Source organism: Tenebrio molitor, chromosome 1, assembly GCF_963966145.1.
Source record: "Tenebrio molitor chromosome 1, icTenMoli1.1, whole genome shotgun sequence".
NCBI classification, from domain to species: domain Eukaryota; kingdom Metazoa; phylum Arthropoda; class Insecta; order Coleoptera; family Tenebrionidae; genus Tenebrio; species Tenebrio molitor.
This window is the reverse complement of record NC_091046.1, coordinates 16,931,796-16,951,279: the sequence shown is the minus strand read 5'-3', so window position 1 is coordinate 16,951,279 and position 19,484 is coordinate 16,931,796. Positions and strand designations below refer to the sequence as shown.

Genomic DNA, 19,484 nt, shown 5'->3' with positions numbered 1-19,484 from the left:
AAGGCTTCCTTATAAACTTGTATCATAATATACTATTCTTCCATTAAGGCCTGGTTTATTCACCTTCAAGTAACTTTATTTGAACGGTAATTACCATGGATCTACCAATAGCAGATTCTAAATCATAGCAACTACTGGCCAGATAAATTTACTTGAAGGTGAATAAACCGGGCCTTAATTTGAAATCACAATGAATCTCAAGCAGTTTTATTGGGTGATTCAAAATGATTGTGAATAAGAATTGCAACTATGTACGAAAATTTATGTGGCAACTGTGTGAATGGGATAGAGTGGACCACGGCTTCCTAGATTAGTAAGAGTCGAAGCCTTTAATACGGCTGGTCGAGTTCCTTGAACTGTCTGTTCACGGTCTGTTCCTTCAAAAGCCAAAAGTATAGTAGCGCCCTCTACCAAAAAACGAAAATTATTTAAATTAAATTAATGAAAAATCGTATTAATGTTTTTTTTTCTATTAATAATCTACTTTTTGAAGTGGTGTATGTAACATACAAATTACGATTCTTTTTAAAATGAGATTTGTACGCGGTTAAGCAGCCAAATACACAAATCTATGTACTGTAGTTTCAATTTGGTTGTAGGTCGTAAAATTTTATGGTACTTTAAGTTAAAGATCTTGCGGGGCTTATAAATCCTAGTTTACCACTACCAGGTAATATTTTAAGCAGGGTTGTATTGTACATTTGGTATATTTGCATTGTACGGCAAACGGCACGCGCCGCTTCCCAACCTTTTCAAACCCAACCATTGTGCCCGTTAATCGCTCATAATATCCAATAAAATTTTACGACCTACAACCAAATTGAAACTACAGTACACAAATGTATAGTGGCGCCCACTTGCTGATGAACTGATGAACTCGACCAGCCGTATTAGAGGCTTCGACTCTTATTAATCTAGGAAGCCGTGGAGTGGACATTTGTATGACATTTCATAGGCGTGCATTTGATTTTTTTAATTCCATTACACATTGATTTGACAACTTTCAAAATTGCGCGACTATGAACTGTCAAAGAAATATCAACTCTATTCTACCCACACAGTTGCCACATAAATTTTCGTCATAGTTGCCAGATTTATCCGCAATTATTTTTAATCACCCAATATTTACATTTCGATTTCGATTGCAAGATCGATGTTCAAGTAAGCAATCCGATTGGTTTGATTCCCAATTTCACAATCAGCTGTCAAATTACTTTGTGCATGTAGGCAAATAAATTGGAATAGAAATAAAACAACTATTACATTTGTTGTTGGACAGATCGCGAAACAACACAAAAGTAAAAGCAAATGTAACGTAACTTTACTTTATTTTGCCTCGCGGAGGCAGTGTGCAGCTTTCAGTTCATGTTTTCAAAATTCCGCCTGTCTTGATATGTAATATCACTCATTAAAACACAGGAATTTTTGAAATTTTCGCATTCAAGTGTACAATAAATCATGCAAATAATAATAACTTGCGGCTTTCAGTCGATTGATACGAGCTGTTTACGGAAAAAAATTATCTAAAGGTAAAATTTTCGATTCGGAAATTGTTGCTATATTTTATATAGGTACCTACAAATGAGCAAGTTCAACGACAGAATTTCGATTCGGAATGTTTTTAGTGTGATTTTTGAGATTTAGCAATATAAAAACATATTTAAAGAGGAACAAGCGCGATTTTAATAGTATCTGGAACATTCTCATTGCCAAAGAGCAATTTCATGTACAAAATTGCGATTTTTTGTCTATTCTCCTAAAGATCAAGTGCATATTGAGATGCAACGAAATAAAAATGTTTTTATGACAATAATTCCTAACATTCAATGGTTTTACTTTACGTACTTTGTCCAGTAAATTTAACGTACTACATGAATCATGTAAATTATTAATCCAATTGAAATTAACTGCGTTATGCGTCTATTGTTTATTTATTGTATAAAAAGTAACAATTAATTGTTTTTTAATTCTCACGAATAAGAGGTTCTTTGTTGTTGGCAAGTACGCATGCCAAATACATTATTAAAATTTCAGTTACCGATTCTTTTTTTCGATATTTTTGAAACCCGGAACTCAGCAAACACCTCCCCGATTGATCACTCTGTTTTTTTTTTCTAAATAATTTGAATTTCTTACTTTCAAAAAGCCGATTTTACACGTCGTCAAATACGAAACTGTTTGTTTACAAACTGAGCAGCTTGACAGCGCGTCAATCGATATCGGCAAGCCTATACCTTACACAATTTCTAAATAAAACTTACAATTCCAAAATAGTAATTTATTTGACGAGTTTGTGTGTAAATTGGGCCTTTTTTGGCACGCGTGGGCCATTTTAAAACGCGAGTGAAACGAGTTGAATACAACGTTTTTTTGTTCGACGAGCCCCTTGAAGGCTCCAAATCGCTTAAAACCTTTTTTGTAATATCTAGTTGTTAAAGGTGGCTTTCCGGACTGTTTGTCACCATGTAAACAACCTCATAACGGCCGGAGTCCGTTATAGGTGTCCGTTATGAGCGGGAGCGGCCGTTATAAATGACTAAATAACTATAGCAACGTAAATCTAAACTTTATTTTTCAACTTTTTTTACAATTGGTACAATAATTAATGTTTAATGTTATGGGACACACCTTGAATTAATCGAAATCCGTATGCCACTAGCAGATGTAGACGAGATCGAAGATGATGCTTCCGAATTTTAATACCAACACAAGCGCGATTTTGCAGGGAATAACAATGACTTCACTTGCTCTGCGGCCATCCGGACATCGGGAATATCTTGATCGCGATTTTTTATTCATTTCAGTCGTTTATTTTCAACGGAAAGTTAAGTGTTGAACAAACCTGACAAACAGCAGCAAATGGAGACAAGATTGAAGATGATGCTTCACTAACACAAGCGCGATTTTGCAGGCAATAACGATGACCTCACTTCCGGACATCGAGAATATCTTGATTGCGATTTTTTATTGATTTCAGTCACTTATTTTCAACGGAAAGTTAAGCGTTGAACAAATCTGACAAACAACATTGAAACAATTTTTTTTCACAAACACCGGTTGACATGACGACGTCCTCCGCACACTTATTAATCATTCGGTTTTTTCGATGGCGTTGAAAAAAATGTGTTTCAAAAAGATAATTTTGAACGAATCGTAGAGATATTACAAAAACTATTGTACAATACACGTCCGTTAGGGCCTTTACAGCCTCGCCAGTATTATTCGACTCGCTCTGCGAGCTCGTCTCACAAAATTTCTGGCTCGGCAGTAAAGGCTATCCTAACGAACTTCTACTGTAAAATACTATAAAATTAACTTGACGTTTCGTTTTGACAAGTTGTGACGTTTATCAAAATCCGTTCACATAGGAGAAAATTTTCAAATTCTTCAAATTCTGACAGTGTCGAACAAAACATTTTTTTAAGTTAACATAACATACATTTTTCTTTCTATTCCCCACCCCTCTCCTTCTCTATCCTTTCCCTCCTCTTCCATACCTCTTTCATCTATCCTATCTCTCTACCGTCCTCGCTCAGTATTTCTCCCCGTTCCTTTTCCTCCCTCTCTCTCATTTCGCCGCATCCTCTCCACATGTGCTCGATCATCTCTCTCCTCACGGCACATCCTGCACATTCTTTCCTCCTCCTCCATCCAGTACTTGTTCTCTCTCTCTTTGTTCCCACATCTAAATCTCGCCATCATTTTCCTTTCTTTCGCGCTCTCTCTCCCCAGATACACCGGAACATCCTCTGTCACGCACCTCTCATACTCCCTGTTGTACCTCGATTCTCTGATTCTCTCCCTTCTCTCTTGCTTGTCCGTATCTCTGTCCCTCTCGCTCAACTCCGCACACATCCATCTTCCTTCCGCTCTCACTCTTTCCACTTCCTCACTGGCATACCCGTTCCTCCTGCAGTACTTCTCTCTCTCCTTCTCATCCGTTCTTTTTCTTTCCTCTATAGCACTCAGTCAGTATCCTGCACTCTTCCCTTCCGCCCATTCTGTCCTCGAACTTTGCCGCTCTCTTTCCCGCTTTCACTCTCAGCTTGCTCCTCTTGCACTCTTCCCTCACTATGTACCCTGGTGTTTCTCTGTCCACTCCTAGCACCCATCTCAAATATTTCTCTTGCACTCTCTCCACCTCCTCCCGTTCCTTCCATCCCCATATCTCTGCTCCGTACATCAGCACGCTCTCCACCATGCTCTCGAACATCATTATTCCCCTCCCGAACTCGCCACCCCACATTCTCTCTCCTATTCCCCACACACATCCAACTACCTTGTTCGCCTTCCTCACTACCTCTCTCACTTGCGCCTTGTCTGTGGCTCTCTCGTTGAAGGTGTAGCCCAAGTACTTAAACTCGCTCACTCTTTCTATCTTGCTTTCTTCCCACTTCCATTCGCTCTCCTCATTCTTCCTCTTTTTCTCGTTGAACACCATCATTTTCGTCTTCTCTACATTCACTCCCAGCTTTTTCTTCTTCACATACTTTTCCAGGTTCCTCATCATTTCTTTCATCTCTCTCTCACTCTTTTCCACAATCACCATGTCGTCCGCAAACGCCAGGCTCCAAACTTTCTCCCTACCCACTACGACCCCCGCCGCCTGCGCTTTCCTCAACATTTCGTCCACGTCCGCTACGTATATCGTGAACAGCAGGGGACTGAGCGGGCAGCCCTGTCTCACTCCCTTTGTCGTCTCAAAACATTCGCCCTCTTTCTCTCCCACCTTCACCTTGTTTCTCGTTCTCGCATATATCTCCTCGACTTTCCGCACCAGCCATTCCGGCAACACTCCCTTTTCCTCGATCTCTCTCTTCATCCTTTCGCTCAAAACAGACGTATACAACTTATACCCCGTGTTCAGGAGAGTTATTCCTCGGTAGTTTTCCGCCCTGTTTTTCTCGCCTTTTTTAAAAATTGGGCAGATTACGCCTTCTCTCCAGTCCGCCGGGAATCCCTCTCCTCTCCATACCCCATTCATCAGTTCAACCATTCTCTCTACCATTCTTTCAGTCCCATACATCCACGCTTCATTTTGCACCCCGTCCCATCCCGGTGCCTTTCTCTTTTTCAAGTGTCTTATCTGTTTTTCCACCTCTTCCGCTGTGATTTCCATAGGGTTTTACATGCTAATTTTTCAACCCCCTGTTAACTTTATTTTTGTGAAAATTACAAAGCCTAGCACTGTTTTTATATTAAACAATAATATTATCTAGTCATTAAAAAAAACTCAAGGTATATCTATTTTTGCAATAAAAAAACTTTTGAAAACATCTCGCACTTTTTCACTCAGTTTCCATGCTGACGCTTTTAAAGAAATAATTAAACTAAACATTTTTTCCAACATCGATTATCAAAATGATACTTTCATCACTCAACCCGATCATTCTTATCACCAGCGCTAATCCCTTACCGTTCACTACCTGCTACAAGACCTGAGAATTTCTGACCGCCGGGAGGAACTCCGCTGCCGCCTTTTAGATAGGATTTCGCGTTTTGTTAGTCTTTTCGGAATGTCACACTGTTTTACCTGATACCGTAACGAATCGTGATTAGGATTCCAAAAAAGCCCTAACGTTTTAGTGTAAGCATCCTTATCGAAACTAACGTTGAGATTAGGCTCGTGACTATCTGGAATTAATGCAGGATGCGGCCCATTTAGAAACCACCATGAGCTAAAATTTGAATTATTTGATCTCGTAAAGTGATTAGGTTTTCAAGTGAGTCCCCTCCCGTCAAAAGATCGTCTACATAAAAATCCTGTTGAATTGCTTTAGCGGCTTCCGGGTACCGATTTACGTTTTGAAGAGCTAGTTCTTTAAGACATCTTGTTGCTATAAAACTGGCCGGTTTTGTACCGTAGGTTAGAGTGGTTGTTAATCTATACGTTTTTAGCGGATCTTCGGTGTTCTCGCGCCAAACAATTCGTTGATGGTCAGTGTGATCGGGGTGTATTTCTATCATGCGGTACATTTTAGCTATGTCCCCGTTTACGACGTATAATATTTAAAAGTTCTGAATCTCAACAAAATTGCAAAAAGCTCTGGCTGGATTGTAGGTCCTGCCATGAGATTGTCATTCAGACTCAATGCATCAGCTGAGCGAAATGACGCGTTAAAAACAACTCTTAACTTGGTCGATGTAGAATCCTTGAGTACCGTGTGATGAGGCAAATACAGGGTGGACCATCGTATGGCATTTTTTAAATTTAACCTATTTAAAATTGTCAAAAAAAGATGAAAATTGGAGGAAATGATCTTCAATTTTGATACTACAACATGGCATAATTATTTTTTTGAAAACAAAATTGATGTGAAAGTTGATTTTGATAGCAATTTATTATCAAATTATTAAAGCTATCAGTTTTTTTTTCTTCCACTGCATCTACGTAATGCGTACGGTCGGTGGACAAATAAAACTGGGACACTTAAAATTTAATCTATGTAAATCAGACGAGTGAATTGTCAATATATAGTCCATTTTTTAATTATAGTCCGATGTATCAATTAAAAAGCAGAACAACTGTCATATTGCTATCTCTTTTCAACATAATGTAAACAAACTATTGAATTCTTGTACGTATTGTATTAAGCGTGTTCCACTATGCATCTCGCTTTAGCATGTGTGATTCGAGCAAGACACGAGTTGTACGTTTATCACATTAGCGACGTCAAATTTTTAGGTTACGTTTTAACCACATTATTTGTGATGGATTTAGGATTTGTTTAATTTTGCTTGAAATGTCCTCCGTATGATGCCAACGAAAAGCATGTGGACAGATTCATTTACAGAATTTGTAAATTGCAAAAATAATATTGGAATTGCCCGGAAACTTGCAAGACTGGAAGCTAACAGGTAAGTGGGTAAACTAATTCATGGCGTTGCCGAAACAAAATCTAGGAAGAAAGAAAGACAGTCTAAACGTGGTTGTTTAGTGCTGTTTTCAACAATTTTTAATATATCTGACCTATTAGTTGATAAGTATGTAAGTAGTCATCAAAAGAGTTCTGAAGGGAGCGGTTTTTTGAAAGACAAAATTAAAACGGAGGAATGAATTTGCAGAAAAACCAACAAAGCACGAAAGAACACAACTCAAAATCTTAAAAATTGAAATTTGTTATGATATCTGTCTCATGTTGCCAACATGTTACCTAAATAAATTTTCAAATATTGGTAGAACCATGCACTGCTGTCAAATGTCGAAAACAGACGCAGGTCATGTCGACTTCTTGATTCGGACTAAGCTCATCGGACTATAATAAAAAAATGGACTATATTTGTCAGTATCATAGAATATGTCATACGAAAGTTAACCTATTTGTGACAAAGCCGTATTTAAACGATGCAAATTTGTAAATTTTGACTTATGTGATTGGCCATTTTTGTCCCAGTTTTATTTGTCCATCGACTGTACATTATGATGATATGCAAAACGGAATTTAGATTGGTATAATAATTGAATAAATGGAAATATTAAATAATGTAATGGAAAACACTTTTATTTATGGCCGAGTTCTTAAATGACAACCGTCGTCAACTGGTGTCAGGCTGATTTACAACTGTCCCCAGTAAAAGTGGTTCTGAGGTATACCATGGGTGTCACCGAGTTCGACCACGATCCGAAATTTGTGTTAATCTGATGGTCGAGTTCGGCCACCGACCTCTACCAAAGGGATTAAGATTTTCCAGGTATTGACGGGGGGCCAAAGAGATCAAATTCACCCTATTAGCTTGGGGGTTGAAAAAATAACTGGTGGGACCTTGGCGTATTTAAATGTAGAAGCAATTACTGATTTTATTTACTCGTAGTTTTGTTATTAGACACCTACTACATATTTACTTAAAATGGAAGTTCCAACATTGCAAAAGACGGAAAAATCAGATGGCGTTGGGTAAAAAGAGTGCTCTGCAAAAGTGTATACCCAAGTGAGAGACTAAACAAATAGTGTTGTGTGTTGTGTGTGGTGCTATAGATAGTTCATAACCATGATGTGGATTCTACGTTAAGTAGACAAATGTTTAGCAACAAATTGTTGTATTACTAGTCCAGAACCAACAGGTAAATTCCGAACCCCTGGGTAACTAGATAAGTCAGGTAGCGTGGTCCAACCCGTATATGCACTTAATCCCATACCCTTCAGAACACTTAGAAAACACAGGTAACGTGGTCCAACTCCCATACGCCCTATACCATTGACACGAGCTATGAGTAATAAGATCCAGGCCCGTACTTGAATCTTCTATTTTTGAATTGAATTTTTGAAAGTGACTGATTGTTAAAATAGTTTTGCTTACTCATTCAATGCTAAGCATCGAATTACATTTAGCTAGTTATTTTACCCGCTTATTAATCCAGGTAAAAACAACATTAGTTGAAAATTTAAGTAGCCACTATTTAAATCCTATCTACTCAAGGGTATTTTCTCGGTTTATTAGATTTGTTCGCGTTTTCTCGAAGGACCAGATTTGCGATATCGTTTGGCGCTTTTAAAATTGGTGAAGTAAAAAAGACTTATTGAATGATGTTTCTGCTTTTATTCTTTAGTTGCAAGTGTGATACAGAACTAACAAGGGTTTGCGTTAGGGGGGGTGGTAACCCCCACCAATGGTAGGGCTAACGGCCTGAATATGCCGCCCCCCTTGAAGTTTATGACTTCAACAACATTATATTATAACAATTACAAAAGAAAAAAAAATACATGTACACACACATACTTACATAAAAAATAACTAAAAAAAAATACGTATATAAATTGTGTAGGTATGTCACAAAACATGAAAAAACAAGGAAAGATAAAAAAGAAAAAAATGATTTGAAATGAAAAATTATTTTAAACCGCTTCGGTTGGAATAATACACAGTTTTTTCACTGCACGTTTATACGTGCCACTAACCGTTTTCACGGAAACCACCCGCACAACGCCGTCACTTCCTGGGTGCACGTGTATAGTTTTCCCATTTATAATTTGGTTTTATGGCAGTGCAATTGTAATTATTAGGAGCTGGGGTTGTGGTTTTGGCAATAGACGTGAAGATATTGTAGCCTGGTCAGACAACAGAGAAGAGACCTTCTTTTACAGTCCTAGGATTTATAGCCGTAGTTGCCTATTGTCGGGGTATTTAACTCCCTGACAACAGGGCTGGTAGTAAAACCAAATTATAAATGGGAACACTATACTACGCGTCCGAGTCTCCATTGAAGTGGTGGCAGGTTGTCTTCTATTAAGACCGCCAAGGCATATAGTTAAGTTACTTGTATGATAAGACAGGAAACGATATTTATTTGTTCCGTACTTGTAAACATCAGTTTATCAAGTCACTGTATTTACCTTGAAAATGTCTCTTACTGGCTAGCCAGTAAAATTTTACACCCGTGCTCATATGAGTAACGTGCATTTCCAAAGCAATACATGTAAAGCTCATACGATTTTTTTTCAAATATCAAAATTTTTAATAGTTTGTATAATTATTTACAAGTAAGGAACAAATAATAGTATTTTACAGTAGAAGTCCGTTAGGATAGCCTTTACTGGCGAGCCAGAGATTTTGTGAGACGAGCTCGCAGAGTGAGTCGAATAATATTGGCAAGGCTGTAAAGGCCCTAACGGACGTGTATTGTACAATAGTTTTTGTAATATCTCTACGATTCGTTCACAATTATCTTTTTGAAATACATTTTTTTCAACGCCATCGAAAAACCGAATGATTAATAAGTGTGCGGAGGACGTCGTCATGTCAACCGTTGTTTGTGAAAAAAAAGTTTCAATGTTGTTTGTCACATTTGTTCAACGCTTAACTTTCCGTTGAAAATAAATGAATGAAATCAATAAAAAATCGCAATCAAGATATGCCCGATGTCCGGAAGTGAGGTCATCGTTATTGCCTGCAAAACCGCGCTTGTGTTAGTGTTAAAATTGTGAAGCATCATCTTCGATCTTGTCTACATTTGCTGCTGTTTGTCAGATTTGTTCAACACTTAACTTTCCGTTGAAAATAAACGACTGAAATCAATAAAAAATCGCGATCAAGATATTCCCGATGTCCGGAGAGCAAGTGAGGTCATCGTTATTCCCTCAAAATCGCGCTTGTGTTGTGGTGTTAAAAGTCTGAAGCATCATCTTCGATCTCGTCTACATCTGCTAGTGGCATACGGATTTCGATTAATTCAAGGTGTGTCCCATAACATTAAACATTAATTATTGTACCAATTGTAAAAAAGTTGAAAAATAAAGTTTAGATCTACGTTGCTATAGTTATTTAGTCATTCATAACGGCCGCTCCCGCTCATAACGGACACCCTTAACGGACTCCGGCCGTTATGAGGTTGTTTACATGGTGACAAACAGTCCGTAAAGCTACCTTTAACAACTAGATATTAGAAAAAATATTCAACAATACACGCAAGGTAACGGGTTTTATTCGAAATCGTGTTATATAGTATATTAAGTATAAAGAACGGTAATGACAATGTACCGATCGAAGAAAATTGTTTGGAGGAGTAGCTTGCGACGACTCCAAAATTGTCTGAGATCGGTACATTGTCATTAACGTTCGTGATGCTTATGAGATTTTTTGCGCGATTGAATATTTATTACAAAACATTCACATCTAGAATAGGCCCAATGCGATACGTGTTTATACCCTTCACATCGTGTTGCCACAATGTCGATTTTTGTATCGCGTTTATAAGGCAATCTGCAAACAACTACCGCCATTGCAGTTTTTGTGCGCAAATATCGCCAGTTGTATTGAAAAACAAACAGTAAAATGAGTGATATTCGTGATTCCGAAAACGAAGTAGATGTTGTAGAAGAAACTTTGAATGTGGGGTGCGTCACAAATAAAGAATTTTTGAAACTAACGACCTCAACGTGTAATTAAGAAGACAAGGATTAATTTTGAATTAATTTAATTTAATTTAAATTTATTTGCTAAAAATGTAATCATTCCGGATAAAATAGTATACAAACCTCGGTGGGAATGTGTTCCCACCTCGCTTTGTAATCTACTATTACTGACTCCAGAAGATGTGAGGTTCGTCTACGACTCGCCAGTCATATACTTCTTTCCGCCAGTAAAACCCTTTTACCATGCTAGTAATGTTATAGCTATTAACATACCTAGCGATGTTATGACTATCATAACTACCGCAGATGTCGGTTTGAAATCCGAGCTGGTAGAGCGAGGATTTTAAGACATCTAAGGTTGTTATGATTCATAACATCCGCGGTTTGTTCAATAGTTTACCGGTTTCAGAATAAGCCGAAGAAAATTTAAAACCATTAAATCCCAACACTCGTCTTAAAATAGATTGAGTTGATCGCGTTTGCATGATATGTTCGAGTGTCATAGTTACATTTGGTTGTTTATACAAACAGACATTTCGCAAAATGAGTTTGAATGATAGTGTTTTACCGGAAAACGTCTTAAATGAAGAAGAACAAGCTTTAAATAGCTTAATACCGGAAAAATCGAAAGGCAGGAGGTATGTACTTATCTGAAATCATAGAGACACTCAAACAAGGGCAGGATCTAAATAAGGTTACAAGTGTAAATGAGAGTGATGTTGGCGTATTTTCATGAACTGGTAAGTGCTCGTAGTGTTAGTTCCGTAGCGTATTTATCTTTTTGTTTATAAAGTCGAAGAAATATAGCTCCTCTGCCCCTCATCATTATGGACGTAGGTACTACCCGATGCCCCATGCTATGAAGTGCAGTTCATTTTTACTATGGCAGAGTTCCGTCTATTTAAGTAATTATTGTTGTTTTTAGTTCCGTCTGTTTGAATTAATAAATGAATAAAGTTAGATATTGTCTTCATTTGTTGATTGTTGTTGACATGTCACTATGGCAATATTACCCTACAGCATAACTGTACTAGTACAGTTATGACTCACCTACCATCCAACTTTTGTGAATGTAAATCAAGGCTTACTATACTGAAACCAGTAAAATACTATTTTCTGCAGAGAAACTGGTAGGTACTGCACACTTGCCGTTACCAAGGCTGTATTTTATAAACAGTGTATTTTACCCTTGCTGGCTGTCTCAGATTTATGAATTTTTGAAGAATGGATTCCGTTAGTGATTCTGAGGAAGTCGTTCCCCAAGATATGTTAGAAGAGATTAAAGCGACATAATTGGATTTATTATCAAAAAAAAAAATTCTAAGGAGAATTGGAGAGGTATGGAATAAAGTAGGATTTATTCAAAAAATGGGCGAAAGAATTTTTTAAATGCCAAAAAATGTTTACAAAAGATATCATTTTGATTTTCAAACAAGTCGAAATTATTAAAATCGTAGCGTTAGCGATTAAGAAAAATATTTGGAATTAATTTTAATGATGTACACTGGCGGCCATTAATTTGGAAACACCGGCCTAATCTAGTTTACTGGATATTTCTAATATTTGATAGTGTAAGCGTTATGTCATGAACTCATGTCACTCATGTCATCGTTGAGCGCATTCAACAGACTGTCGCAGCCGAAATTGATATGTCAATAACATTGTCAAAGTGACAAACAATTTACAATAGAAAAATCTTGGTGTTTCCAAATTAATGGCCGCCACTGTACTATTACGATCATAAAATTTTGGACATCAAACTTCTATCACATTAAAAAAATTACTCTAAATCATGCTTTATTGAAACTGTCACATGAAAGATGAAATTGTTGTCAATTTGACACTGGTTTAAAATATAATTTTTTTTTTTGTTTTATATTTTTTATTAATTAAAACATCGTTCTATTCCATTTGTCTGATTTTTACAACTTTTTGAATATTTTCTCGGTAAATCTGACATTCACATCTTCAAAATTGACACAATCAAAATTGAGGTTATTAATACATAAAGGTCGTTTTAGAATGTATGACAGCACGATGACATTAGTGTCCAAAATTTTTTGATCGCGATAGTACAGTTACGATCACGGAATTTTGTCAGTTATTTTACTGTCATTTCGAAAAAAAATTGTGTAGCCTAAGCTTTATTGTCATTATGACTGACATTTAAAATTTTTGTTTCAGAAATTCTGTGACGCACAATAAAAATGATTGACAAATTGACATTCATGTCAAAAATTCCAAAGTGGGGTTAGAAATATATAAAACCTGGTTTACAGCTAATGTCAGTTGAATGACAACGACTGACGAAATTCCGTGATCGTGACTGTACAGTTGCGGAATTAAAATTTCAGGCAGTATTGTCATTTTCATACTGTAAACTCTAAAACAACCTTTTTAGAATCTGCGTCTCTAATAGGCCTATTATTGTATTCAATTTGGAGTCGTTTATGGCTATCTCTTAAAGCACTCGTAGTTTAATAGATCTCTAAGAAAATTTTTATCAATATTTCAGTGTATTATTGTCATTTACACCAAAAAACTTCCAATATTAATGTTCAAACTCTACTTTTTAACATCTGTTGCCGATGTAGTTGCATCCGTTACCTTGAATTACCAATTAATACAAAATTCCCTAGAATTTGAAAATTTAAATTTTTCATTTAAAAATTAAATCAAGGGTGCAAATTCTAAAAAATAACATAAAAACTCGTTTTATAAGGGCATTGGCGCACTCGTCCCATACAAAACTCCCCTACGGGTCGTTTTCTACACTTGGGACTCGTGCGCCAAATCAACCCTTATAAAACTCGTTGTTTAATAGTCAATTCAAAAAAAAAAAAAATTGTAATCCGTACTTTATTGTCATCATGATTACCGTCTTGATTATGAACGTTATTTTTTGGGTGGTAAATTGCAAAACTCAAAATTATTTTGTCATTTCTACTATATAGAACGTTTACCTCAGGTTATCTATGTACGATTGCTCTAATTTTGTTCACTCATGTCGGATTTTTGGAATATCTGAGCTTCAAACAGTTTAAATTGATTGTCAAAATGACAAGAATCGAAAGTAGGGTTACGATTCCTAAAGGTTTATTTACACTTTCCTTGAATGTCAAGAAAGTGACGGCCAAAATTTTGTGGCCGCCATAGTACGAATTCAAGATTAAAAAACGAGTGGCGTAGCCACGAGTTCTTTTAAAGAATGAGTGCTTCAAGGTCTTATGAAACGAGTTTTTTATACTATTTTTTGCAATTTGCCCTTTTTAAGCCGTTTTTAAACAAAAATGTTTACTTTCCTCGATTTAGGGATTTTTGTGGCGGTTAGTAATGTTAATGTCTTAATTTTAAAAGTGAAAATTCGATCAAGTCTTCAAAGTCGCCTTTTGTTTTATCCAAATTCTCTCACAAAACACGAATATGAAAGATAATCTTTCATGTACGCCCGCTGAAATAACGTGAAATTGCCAAAAATACGGTCGCGAATTTGTTGCCTGATGAATCCTGATAAATAATTCTTTGCACATTTTGTAATTTAAACTGACACGCATGACGGATTAAGCTTTGCCAACCTAAAAATTTTCGTAAAATGTTCCGTGAAATAATGGCTATAAGGACATCCCAGATGATGACGTCGCGTTCGTTAATATGTCTGTTTAGTCTTAGGATTAAACAATTATGTTTTACTATTATGATGTTAGAATTAGGCAAGAAAAAGTGAAAGCGTTGACTCACCCTACCCGGAGCAGGGGGAGGTACCTGTGCGTACTTTACCTGGGTCCAGAGGGTAGGTTGAGAGATTAACTGCGAGCTCAGCACTCGGGCAGGACAGACAGTAGGTAGTTCACAAACAATAAACAAATACCAGCGCAAAGTGAGTTTAAATTACCCAACTCAAATAAAGTACATTCGCTGATGAAAATCCTCATCGGTGACAAAACAATGTCTATTAGAGAATCAAAATGGAAGCAAATTACAAAATATACTATTACGTTAATATAAGCTAATTTTTTACTCTTGTCATGTTTTTGTTATGTTGATTTATTTACATTAAAAAATAGTGATTTGTGGCATAATAAGGTGAAAGCGATGATTTCATTACACCCATTGCAATTAATTCAAGACCCAAAATTCAAAAACTGACTGCGTGACCGACACAGAAAAGTTTAATTTTTGAATGTCAGTCATGCTGACAGTAAAAGGTGCTTTACAGAAATTTTGTTGAAGTGACAGTAAAATGCTGCCTGAAATTTTGATTTCGCGACTGTACCTACCATTAATATCAATGAATAAATTGTAATTTCTAATAAATCTTATTTACAAATCACCCAAAATGTTATAAATCTGACAAATTTTCATAAAATGTCAACCGGACCTGCTAGTGAGGCAGTAGCATTTAATAATACATTTTAAATGAATAAAACTAACTTGTAATTTTTTTTGTATAAAAATGAATCTTAAAAAATGAAACGAGTTAATTTATTTTAACATTTTTATTTAATGAAACTATTTCATTTGAAAATAAGAAATACGTAATAGGTAGGTATGTATAATTTTCTTAAAATTCCAAAGATCGAAGTTTTGTTTAGCTATTATAAAATATCGTGACATTACCTCAATCAAACATTCATTAAAAATTCTTTGCTTTACAAAAATTTATTTTCTATTCTGCTCCTGTCATGAACAGAATTGCATTGTAAAATGTTTATTTAGAGGTAACATACAGTACGGATTATTTAGTAATCCAATTACTTCCTAAATTATTTAAATTTTCAACTGGTCTTTGTTTTCCAGAAGTTATTCCACCAAGCGGATCATTCCAAATCGCTGGTAATTCTACTTTACCTAGAAAAGCATGATGCATATTTAAAAAAACTTAATTACATTTCCACTCAATTTAACTACTTACTGGGTTTATTACTAAATCGTCCACTATCCTTTCTATTTGAAAATGTCGACATTAGACTAATATTTGAATCTCTTCTTACACCTGACGGTTGCCCTGCCACATATCTTGAGACACTGAGGTACTGACTCCTGGCGGTACCAGCGCTTGCTTTGGCTAGAGGTTCGAGGATGTCTTGAAGGTTGTATTGGCTTAAACTGACTTTGTTTTCCTTTGATTTGTCATTTGTGTGCGTTTTAATTTTGCTTCTTAGGAAAAGTTAAATAGAAATAAGCACCTTCACAATGTTTATAAGCTTTTACGTTACCCTAAAATATCCGCAAAATCATCTTCCTTGTAGTCTATGGTATCGTCCAATCCCCACGTAATTTTCTTATTATTCGTTAATGTTTTGTTGTTAGCATTAGACTGATTTTTATTTCCAGGAAAATATTTGTTAGTGAAATCAGACTGTCCGAAACTATACACTATGGGAGGATTATCCGTTTTTTCAGGTTGTTGCACAGGTTTTATTAAGGAATGAATATTAATTTGAACCGAAGGCTGAAGTGGTGGTGGTATCACTTGTTGATTGTACTGATTTCTTGCACCACGAGCACTAGACTGAATTTGCATTGGCTTTGACGGATATATTTGTTCATTATTCATAACAATACTTTGAGGTTGCATTTGCTGTTGATGTATCCCATTTTGGTGTGGTTGAGATGCATTTATTTGATTTTGACGAATTCCAGAGTGCATGATATTATATTGTTGACCAACCTTGATGAGCAGTAACAATTTTTAGAGGCACTTGGTACTTGGAAGAAATAAATATTTACCTGAAAGTACTGATGTTTTAAAGCTGATTGAGCAGTAGGCCTGAGAGAAGGATTCCAATTTAAAAAGTTATCCATTAAATCAACTGCACTTCCGTTGGCTTGAGGCACTACGTCACCGAGAGGTGTTTTCTTAAAGTAAGGAAATTTAAATCCAACGGCTCCTGCTAATTGATAACATTCTGGCCATTGTTTCTGGAAGTTTTGATTTTTTTTAAGTGATATTTAAATTTTAATGTCCTGTACCCTATCAGGAGTTCCAAGAATGGCACATATTTTATAAAGTTGATCCGTTTCCGTGGTCCCGGGAAATAACGGACGATAAGTGTAAATTTCGGCGGTTATACAGCCAACTGCCCATAGGTCTATTGGACTGCTGTAGGTAGTCGAATGGAGTAGGACTTCCGGAGCACGATACCATCTAGTAGAAACATAATCTGTGTATGGAGGACGTGAGCGAATTTCTCTAACTAAACCAAAATCGGCTATTTTTATTAAATCGGGACCTGAGCAAAGAATATTTTCAGGCTTCAAGTCTCGATGAAAGAAACCATGCCTATGTATAAATGCTAACCCTTGCAAAATCTGCAAAAATAAATTAGATATTATTAGTTAACATATTATTACGAAGGTTGTTATGAGAATGAACATTCTTCAAGAAATCAAATATGTATAGGTATCTATATTTTTTAAATACATTCGACATGTTCTAGTCTAGACTAGATGAACGTTTTGATTAATTTCAACTTCAAAAAGAACTGTTAGTCACTAGCTACAGTTATAAGTACAAGTGGTAGAGTTTTAATATGATGGCAACTGGAAAAAATTTATCATCTAGGATAAAACGTCAAATATTACGGCATTTGATAATTCTTTATACCTATTCATTTGCAAATTGGAGCGTAGATTCATTTTTATGGTTTTCATCTGTCATTTTTAAATTTTCATACTTTTCAGGAACTTTATCTGCCTTCGTGTCTATTTTATGAAAATGAAAATCATGAATTCAAAGACGTAAAGTCCATTCATTTTGTATTGAACTTTTCAAAGTCAAATAATTTTATTTTTTGGCTCTGTAATTATGTTTTGTAAATAATGACATGCAGGTAAACACCGTAAACGTTGAATTGAGCATTGCTAAATCACATTATGTTGGTTAGATGCATGTCACTATTTACAAATAGTTATTTGTATCACAAGGCGAGAAACTGCACATTTGCGAGCATGAGTACGGTTTGCAGTACGAGTCGACAGACGAGTATTGTAAGCACGAATGCTCGCAAAACAATTTCTGGACGTGTGATACACAAAATTTTTCGTGCCGACTTCTGCGGATTTTTGTTAAATGGAAGTTAAAGCACTTGTTTTATTAATTGGTATTAGGGACTTTTTTTGTGTTGGCAACACATACATTTAAACATTTAAATTTTAAAATCAACATCGCTCTTGTTTCCTGACATTTATTAAATTTAATTAATTTGTTTTGTTTTTGACATTTTCCTGAAACATTTGTTGTAATAAATACACCAGCCCATATTCAAGAAGTGGCTCGAAACGTAATTTTAATTAATTAATTTTAGTTAAATATTGCTTCTTTGTAGTTTGTACGTTATTATAAATAGAAAAACATTTTTAACGAGTCATCCACATAACAAACATTGACGTTTGATAGAATTCTGATAACAAATGCCAACCGAAACCGATGACAACTCAAAATCCCTACTTTTAGCCGGACTAGGCCGGCAATGCATGTGTTTCTGGACGATTTCGAGATCTGTAATTTACCAAATTCCGGCCGGAGGCACGAAAACATAATTACAGAGCCAAAATTTAAATTATTTGACCTTGAAAAGTTCAATACAAAGTGAATGGACTTTATAATAAAATATTTTCATATTTGATGGCGGAAACAAAAGACTGAGAAATGTCACAAAATTGTATTGTCAGTGTCAAATTTCTCAAAGACGTTCGTGATTTCGACAGAAATGCAGCAGATTGGCAATAAGAAAGTTATTCATGGTCAAACTAGAGAAATTATTTGCAATACGTTTGATTATACCGGGTGTATTATGAAAAACCTTTGGTGCTATAACTTCCTTATTTTTTATCCGATTTTAACAAATGATACGTCAAACAAAATCGTTTTAGAAACACTATAGCTCGACATGCTATGATTTTTTTTAACATTATATTTTTTGACAGACCGCAGCTAACTTTGTTTTTTTAAGTTGCACGGTATATTTTTTCATCTTTATTCTGATAGATGTTTATCTTCTGAATACACAAACATTAAAATAAAAAATCAAAAATTTGTTATTATTAAAAAAATAGAATTTTCAAAAATCAAGTAACCATAACTTTACTATAGCAATTGTTTGAAATTACCTCCATTCTCTCTAAGGCACATTCGACACCTTCCACTGACGCCCATTGCGGCGTTTAATAAAAATTCTGGTGGTATTTGTTCACATACTGCTACGATTCTTTTTATTAAATCATCTCTGTTATCGGCCGGAGTCAAATAGACATTGTCTTGAATGTCCATAGCTGTCTTAGTCACTTTGCAAAATTAGAATGCACTTTTTATTACTGTTTAATGTGACTGCTTGATTTAAAAATAAAACATAATTTTTTAATTTCTTCTTTTTGTTTCTATGCATGAGCATGGTTGTTTACATTTTCATATTTAAAATAAAAATCTCTATAAAACTGAGCAAAAAAAGTTAATAGTGCCATTTGAAAAAAAAAATTTGACTATCATTTGTCAAAAACAAAACTCAAGAACAAATATTGAATCAATTCAAATTGTAGCCCATTTAAGACGATTTTGTTTGACATAGAATTTATTAAAATCGAATAAAAAATAAGGAAGTTATAGCACCAAAGGTTTTTCATAAAACACCCGGT

The 19,484-nt window shown here is 35.5% G+C and overlaps 1 protein-coding gene and 1 long non-coding RNA gene across 9 annotated transcripts in view; one reads left to right on the top strand and one right to left on the bottom strand.

Moving 5' to 3' along the window:
- The first annotated feature begins 2,290 nt into the window (after positions 1 to 2,290).
- The window catches only part of LOC138122237 (uncharacterized), a 99,324-nt gene continuing 82,130 nt past the window's right edge, over positions 2,291 to 19,484 (top strand). The window contains exon 1 of the long non-coding RNA XR_011156391.1: positions 2,291 to 2,364. This is a non-coding gene — a long non-coding RNA (uncharacterized lncRNA). The remainder of the gene's footprint in view (positions 2,365 to 19,484) is intronic.
- Positions 15,359 to 19,484, bottom strand: part of LOC138122182 (serine/threonine-protein kinase dyf-5) — a 47,509-nt gene continuing 43,383 nt past the window's right edge. For 5 of the 8 annotated variants that reach the window (XM_069036347.1, XM_069036349.1, XM_069036350.1 and 2 more), the window contains exons 4-8: positions 16,824 to 17,162; positions 16,581 to 16,772; positions 16,067 to 16,521; positions 15,763 to 16,007; positions 15,361 to 15,698 (exon numbers count right to left, since the gene is read on the bottom strand). In XM_069036347.1, the coding sequence (XP_068892448.1) occupies positions 15,586 to 15,698; positions 15,763 to 16,007; positions 16,067 to 16,521; positions 16,581 to 16,772; positions 16,824 to 17,162 (1,344 nt within the window). In that variant the 3' untranslated portion in view covers positions 15,361 to 15,585. Of the gene's footprint in view, positions 15,699 to 15,762; positions 16,008 to 16,066; positions 16,522 to 16,580; positions 16,773 to 16,823; positions 17,163 to 19,484 lie in introns of all 8 variants that reach the window. The other 3 variants (XM_069036351.1, XM_069036345.1, XM_069036344.1) reach the window with 3 other exon arrangements.